General features: G+C 33.6%; 1 protein-coding gene across 2 annotated transcripts; it reads left to right on the top strand.

Moving 5' to 3' along the window:
* Window positions 1-384: 384 nt before the first annotated feature.
* Window positions 385-4,605, top strand: LOC132029419 (glucan endo-1,3-beta-glucosidase 8-like). Of its 2 annotated transcripts, none has more exons than XM_059418696.1 (3): window positions 385-1,045; window positions 1,309-2,042; window positions 3,519-3,654. In XM_059418696.1, exons 1-3 carry the CDS (start codon window positions 702-704, stop codon window positions 3,599-3,601), a joined length of 1,161 nt encoding a protein of 386 aa, XP_059274679.1. In that variant the 5' UTR covers window positions 385-701; the 3' UTR covers window positions 3,602-3,654. The 2 variants fall into 2 exon arrangements, with proteins under 2 accessions (XP_059274679.1, XP_059274678.1); XM_059418695.1 differs by having other exon boundaries at window positions 391-1,045; window positions 3,565-4,605.
* Window positions 4,606-8,115: the final 3,510 nt, after the last annotated feature.

Genomic DNA, 8,115 nt, shown 5'->3' with positions numbered 1-8,115 from the left:
TATATCTTTCAAATATAAAGGAGCCACCGTCCATTTATGTGGAAGATGCGTTCAATATGGACATGGTTCAAAGTTATAATCTAGTTAGAGGTAAGTTATGGTTCTGCTCATTTTTAATGTATATACGACTTGGTTATATGATTTCTCCACTCAACGTTAGATGAGAACTTTAGTGATTTTTTATTAGTATTAGGAAATAATACATTATGATTGTAGAATTTTTGAACCTTTAGTTAAAAGTTCTATTGCAAGACAAACGTTTATTTACTAGTCAAAGACGATAGAAGATCATGTTCATCATCTTATAATATTTTATGGTAGTTTGAGAATGTGAGAACAACTATTAAACATTTTTCCGACAAGCATGCTTTACCCACAAAAACACAACATCATAGATAGAACTTAGAAGGACAAGAATCCCTATAGTTTCATTGTATGTTGAACATGCATGCCAAAAATCTTTGAAAAATCAAACCTCGTATGATCCTTTTTTCTCTTCCCCAAATCTCATTCCATCCCTCATGCTGGCTTAAATTCATAAATATGGTCATGGGCGGACTCCTCTAAAAGGGCGAGCTGCATTATAAGCGCCCAGACATTGCACGAACGGGGCCTTTTAACATTATTCATACAATATTCTTACTCTTATTAAAAAGTTCATAGCCCGATTGAAGAATTAGAAAACCCAAATCCAGACAAGAATGTATAAAATCATAAGTTCGTTATGGATATATTTATTCATGTTACTGATATTCTTGTCTAGTGGGATTCATGTTGGCGCCTACTTGGCCGTAAATTGGGGGAGGATGTCAACACAAAAGTTTGTTCCGTCGATGGTGGTGGATTTACTCTTACAGAATCGAATTTCAGGGCTGAGAATTTTTCAACCAAGCTTTAATGTTCTCGATGCTCTTGCTGATACCAATATCGGTGTCATCATAACCATACAAGCGCGTTTTCTCCAAGCAATGAAGGAGAAAAAACAATTGGATGACTTTATTTATGATCGTGTGAAACAATATATCGACAAAGGAGTTAAATTCAGGTACATGTGATGTGATGAATTCATTTCTACTTTTTTCTATACTGATAGTGTTCGAATCACCTAAACCCCACCTCGACAATGTCGTTTGATATATACTTGCTACTTTATATCAGCACATGAAATATAGGGTAATTCTATTAACAAACCATCTATTATTTTTCTATCCATTGGAATTTTATTCCTCAATTATTTTCACCAAATTCAATATTTTTGTCTCATTGCTAGATTTGAACTCGACTCATACATAACTTATCGATTTGTAGGTATTTGTACGTGGGGAACGAACCTTTTCTGAAATCATTATATAAGAGAGATCGATTTAACAATATTGTTCATTTCCTGAATATGACTAGAGATTCTCTTGATGGTTTTAACCTACGAGATCTCAAAGTTACAACTCCCCATTTCACGGATGTCTTAATAAAAGTGAACAAGCCATCAGAAGGTGATTTTCGAGAAGATATAAAGGACGAAATGATTGAATTCCTCGATTACATTAACAAAACTGGTGGCCCTTTCGTTATCAACGTTTTCCCAATCTATACGATTTATAGATACGGATTTGATGCAGACTTTGCTTTCTTCGATAATAAATCCAAGTTCAAAATCATAGATGGCAATAACACCTACAATAATGTCTTCACTTTCATTTATGATACGCTTGTTTGTGCTCTAACAAAGGTAGGTTATGGTGATATGGAGATTATTATCGGGCAAATTGGTTGGCCTACAGATGGATACATTGGTGCAAATGTGGAAAATGCTGAAAGATTTTATCGTGGCCTTTTGAAATATATTGCAAGGAAGGAAGGAACTCCACTACGCCCAAATAGGGATATAAGTATGTATCTTCAATCCTTAACTGATGAGAATAAGAATGAGCTAGAATACGGCCCTTATCAGCGACATTGGGGTATCTATAAACTCGATGGTCAACCAAAGTATAAAATTGATTTCACCATGCAAGACCGAGATATCAAACCTTCTGTCGCCAAAGGTACTACTTACGTTGAATTGTGTGATCATCTCATCTAAAATGTTTAGTTATCAGAGAATATGGATAATTTTCTCCATATATCTTCCATCCCTTCCAACCTCTTCTTCATATTATCTAATTCCCTCTTACACATTATTTTCTTATGAATGATAATGTCATGAATTAGGTCTCAATGGAACAAGAACGATAGATGAACTGAACAAGAATTTAAGGAAGAAAAAGAGAGACAACCTAAGAACTGCAACAATGTAGTTTTCTAATGTTGTAATGGCAGTATTGACGATAGAGAGAGAAAAGTAGTAGACTGGAAAGGAAATAGTTCAAAATCAGGAAAAAAAAAATTATTTACAACGGAATTAGGTTTCAAATTGTGTCTAATATTTTCTTAATTTATAATTATAATTATTTTTGAAAGGTACTAACATTACATAATAAAATTATGGTTATTACCCTTTTTTGGAAATTTTTTATTCTGTTAGGTAGGAACCTAACAGAACTTTTTTGTTAATCATAAAAAAACTGAAATGAAAAGTAACTAGTATTACATAGTGTCCAAAATTAGAGCTAGCAGTAAAAAAGAAGAGCTATAGTTAACTTGATGAAGAAAATCATCAAATCAACTTTACATGGTGCTAAGCTAACTGTATAGTGTTGATCCTTCTTTGAAGTGTAAATAATTATCATTAAGAGTGTGAAAAGTTTCCAGTAGAGCTCCATTTTTCTGAACTGTCTTGAACTATTTTCCATATTTTGATTGTCAAGTATGGAACTTGAGCTTTATTCATGTTTGAGTATTTTTTTTCTCTCCCCATTTTTGGAAATTCCTCAAAGTCTTCTGCCGGTAGCTTATATGATGTCTCCAGAGCATGGTTGGCTACGTAATCTACAAGTTGTTTCCTTCTCTGACTATATATGTAATACGAGCTCGACATGTAACCATATCATGTTAGATCTCCTCAATCAACTCTATTAGTTCCCAATGTTGTTTCCAGTTCCTTTGAATGTTCTGTTGCAGCAGTTTTGCGTCAATTTCTATCATCACTACACTAATGTCATATTTCTGGTAGTACTGAAGAGTTTGCCTTATTGCAACAACTTTTGATTTCATGTTTGTTATCCTCTGTATTTGTTGTGCTGGTGTGTATATATATATATATATATGATCACCTATATGATCTCTCACCCAGAAAGCATATGCACTCACATCTAGATTACCTCCACTTGCTCCATCTGTGTTGCACTTACGCATTCATAGAGCTGGCATTCTCATAGTACCTTAACATAGAATAATTTAGCTTTATAATTATCTAGGTAGTGGATCATAGCAGAGGCGGAGCCAGGCATAGCCGAGGGGGTCCGAACCCCCTTCTCTTTAACTATATTATGTCTCAATACGTGTATTCTAATTCTCTTCCATGGGTTAATTTCTTTTTCTTTTTGGTGTGTTAGTGAAATTTAAAACTCTTGACTTCTTAGCTATATATATACATATATTATATGTATATATATATATCCTGAACAGGTATAGTGCTGTTGCCAAGCAGATGGTGTGTGTTTGATGGTAAGACCGATCACAACGAGACGCTAGTGTTGCAAGATTACGGGTACGCCTGTTACACCTCAGACTGTAGTTCCTTGGGCGCTGGTGCAACTTGTGATCGCCTCAGTTTTACACAGAAGGTCTCTTATGCATACAATATACGTTACCAAACGGCAAATCAGAATATACATAAATGCGAATTGATAGGCGCTGAGATCAGCACAATTAATCCTTCAACTCCAGAATGTGAGTTCATAATTGAGATCTTAACCGCAGAGGTTGTGGATGGTGGATCTTTAATAAACAAGAGATACTAGAGTGTCACCTATTAAAAAATAAATATTCCTTCTGTCCCAATTTATACGACACTCTTTCCTTTTTAATCAGTCAAAAAAAGAATGATACCTTTCTATATTTAGTAACACAACTTTAAATTTACATTTTTACCTTTGATGAAATGATTTCTGGCTACACAAATTTCTATGAATTTTTTAAATCATAAATTTCAAAAGTCTTCCTTTATTTTTTAAATTGCGTGCCTGGTCAAACAACTTCATATAAAATGGGACGAAGGGAGTATTATTGTAGTATATATACTGGTCATTTCCTTCTTAACATGCTTTCATGTTATATATATATATATATATATATATTGTACTCCATCATTTTGGGAATGCTCTTTAAATTTTTGAAAAATCTATAAGATTTCTAACCCTGAATAAATTAATCGCTAAATTGTTAAGGGCTAGGGAGTGTTGCCAAGCCTATTTTGTAAATCCCGTTATGTGTCTAGCATCGTTAATGCATCTCGCATTAACTATTTAAAATTTTACATAGCGAAAACATACTTTTACTTCTTCATTGGGTTGTCTGAGTGTGAAACTTATCTTCCACAATTAGTATTTAAAAGTTAAAACCCATTTTCTAAATCATATATATTATGCTAGTCTCAGCCTGGGTTATTTGAAATTGGCTGACCTTCAATTAATTTTTAACATTGAATTGATTTTAAGATTATAAGTAATATTTTTTCTTAACCCAGTAAGAAATAAAGTGTCACACATAACTTAAAATAAAGAGAATATTAAAATTATACATTATCCCCTAAATACAGCCCCTAAATAACAAATTGCCAGAAAAAACTAATTGTGTCCAAATGGAAGGAAGTGTATTACCTTCTGCCTGAGCAAAACACGCCAAACAGGAGGATAAATAGTAGCAGGTTTTTATGGAGACCAAAAGAAAAGAAAGAATAAAATGACAAAGTTATTTTGATGGTGTGTTGTGGGCTTTTATAAAGGTAAAGAATACATAAAAATCCCCCTAGCTTGTCCCCAAAACTCACTTTAGGAATTTAACTTTATGAGCATTTATTGTCACAACCCAAATCACAGTCATCATGGCACCAACACTATCCGCCCGGAAGGCGAACCATTCACAATTGCTTAGATAAATATTATCAAGTAAGAGAAAGAAATACATAATGACAAGATTATCTTAAGTCTCAATTATATAAATACTACAAAGCCCACATAGCGTATCCCCAAAATCTAATCTAATTCGTACAAGAGCATAACAAAAATCTAAAATATAAGTCCCGTGGGACGAAATAAACTGTGTGTATAAATCGAGTACAAAAAGTAAATAGGAAGAGAGTCCCAAGGGCCACGGGTGAGAATGTAGCTCACCCTGGATGTCTCGAATCACCGCCTTGCGATCAGCCACGAAATCACAAACTGGAATGCGGATCCGTATCTGCACAAAAGTGCAGCAAGTGTAGTATGCGTACAACACTAGTACCCGTAAACATCATAGAACGACAATGAAGAAACACACATAGACAATATAAAAACACAAAATGATTAAGAGTTGTTTAAATCACATTTTCACCCCTTTTCATAATTAAATGGGGTTTACAAGCTTAAATCTTTCTTCTTAGCTTCAGCTAATAGTCCATTCGATTTTAATTAATACAAGTTCACGTAATATCAATTACAGGCATAAGGTCAAATATTTTCATCAAATCACATGGATATATCATGAAATCGACATAATAAAATAAGGATGATAGGAATGCAAGTGATATGCAATACAATTGGCCAGAGCAAAAACTTGATATACACATGCTAAGGGCTTTGCCACAGAGCCATGACACATGGGAAACTCGCGAGTTCCATATACTGCTCACTACAATCCGGTATAATCTCCCGGAGGTTGAGCATAATATCATATCATAACATATTTCTCATAGCAAACCATATCATAACATATTTCTCATATCAAAACATATCATAACATATTTCCCCATATCAACACATATCATAACATATTTCTCATATCAAAACATATCATAACATATTTCCCCATATCAAAACATATCATAACACCTGGAATCATTGCCCGTCGGTGTTACACCTCAATAAATTTCGCGTAGTTTGCGTCATTGTTGACACCTAATTTTTGACCTCCCATAATTTTATTTAATTACCCAGTATTCTTGGATCTCGAAAGGGGTGAAATATGTATTTTATGAGCCAATTTTTAAAAAATTATTTCAATGATATTTTTCCAGTTCATTGGGCTAAATAAATGCAAATATATATTATAAGAATTTAAAATATTTTACATTTTTTTCTTACTATTAAGATTAAAGTACTTGTCAAATTAATTAGAAAATAACTCAAAACAATTATTCAATTAATTGTTTAAATTATCAAGTGTCAAATGGACAAATATTATACTCCGTTTAATTCAAGAAATTTGATTAATTTAGTAAATCATCATTTTACCTCTCAAATTTTTAACTTTGGACAATCAATTTGCATTGGTAATTTTTTAATTAATCATAATTGGTTAGATGTTTAATTATGGTTATATTTGAAAATTATTTGTTATGTGACTAGTTGCGGCTAAAATTGAAATAATCAATTGTTAGTCAATTATGGCCTTAATTAAGATAGCCAAATTCATTGGTTTAATTTAACTAAGGTCATTTTTCCAATTTAGCTCTTAATTGGTAAATTAGTTGCAAGCTGGTCACAATTGAAATGTTCAATTAAATGGACATGGTCTCAATTTTGGCCACTCTGTTAAAAAGTTGCATGTTTACCCCCCCCCCCCCCCCCCACACCCCCATATACGCAGATATACATATCGCATGTATATATGTAAATTGGACCCATCCCGCTCCCTCTTTTATAAAACCGACCAGGCCCAGTCCAAATCAGACCAGACTCGGCCCAATAGCTCAATATCTATACCAAAGACCTATTCAGGTCTCATTTCATACTTGAGGGGCAAAAGGGTAAGAAACCTAGCCGCCTCAAGCGATTATCATCGCTCCACGTCACCTCTTGCCGGAAATGGCAAATTTTCAGGCGAGTCAGAGTTACCACAGGATGGTGTGACAATTTTGGGCAAGAGAAATTAATGTTCTTGCCTTCCCTCATCAACACCCACCTTGACTCCACTATCCAAAGAGGTAAAAAATCCCCTTTCTCCCTTTCTTTTGCTTTTCTGCTCAGCCAAGGACCAATTCCTTAATGGAATTTGTCTTGTTGCAATTTTGAATCCACGAATCTTATTGGTTCATGCAGAATCGACTAGATTGAGCCATTAGGGTTCAAATCCGACCCTTCGTATATTATCTACTTTAAATCGTATTCATTGAATGTTGTATTGAGGGTTTTTACACCTAAAAAATTGAAAGTCCCATATTAGGCAACTAGGGTTTCTCACAAATTTGGGGGTTCTATATAACGAGCCCCAATCCTATGGACCTAAAGACGGAATATCGAATATATTCACAAAAACTCGAAATACCTAAGTTTTTTAGCACTTTGCTTCAAAACGTTAATAGTTTGAGTTAAGTTAAAATTTTAAGTTATTTTTTTGTGTTCATGTGTGGGTTTCGTGGCTGAGCGTTGAGGTTAAGGGAGCAAAATATCTTCCAAAGTTCGATCTCTTCCAAGGCTGCGTATACAAAAGGTAATTTTCTTGTCCCTTTAAATTTTTTAGTCTCTGTAGTAGTTAGATGTTAATTGTGTGCTTAGATTAGATTGATTATGTGTTTAATGTGTTTATTATCCTGCTTTAGTTAAATATGTGATATGTAGTTATGTTAATACTATTAGTCTTAGGTTGAATGTATAATGTAGTCATATTTAGTCTATGACTTTGTTGAGTAGCATACTGTTCTAAACCTGATTATATGCCTAGTTCACTATTAATTATGTGATTAGCATGTTTGTTAGTTGAATTTTAGTTTAAACATGTGCTCAGTTATATGTTAGCTTGGCATTATGTATTGTAATTAGTCTATTAGCCTTAAATTCCTGTTGTATGACCTAAGCATGATTAGTGTACAGTCTATAGAAATATGTATGATTTATGATCCATTTCACTTAAATTTCCTAGGTTCAGCTATATGTTTGATCAATATAGTTATATTCAGCATGTTATGTTTGATGTGTAGCCCTATTTGGATCTTTATGTTTATAAGTTCAGGAATGTATGAAAAGCATGTTATCCCTG

This window comes from Lycium ferocissimum, chromosome 9, assembly GCF_029784015.1.
Source record: "Lycium ferocissimum isolate CSIRO_LF1 chromosome 9, AGI_CSIRO_Lferr_CH_V1, whole genome shotgun sequence".
In the NCBI taxonomy this organism is placed as follows: Eukaryota; Viridiplantae; Streptophyta; class Magnoliopsida; order Solanales; family Solanaceae; genus Lycium; species Lycium ferocissimum.
This window is presented reverse-complemented; position numbering and strand designations above follow the sequence as displayed.

Excerpts from the sequence above, each read along its gene's own strand:
- LOC132029419 (XM_059418695.1), top strand. The coding sequence starts at position 702 with ATGTATAAAATCATAAGTTCGTTATGGATATATTTATTCATGTTACTG. Across the intron at positions 1,046-1,308 it reads GACAAAGGAGTTAAATTCAG|GTATTTGTACGTGGGGAACG; the intron begins GTACATGTGATG and ends ATCGATTTGTAG. Across the intron at positions 2,043-3,564 it reads CAAACCTTCTGTCGCCAAAG|GTATAGTGCTGTTGCCAAGC; the intron begins GTACTACTTACG and ends TATCCTGAACAG.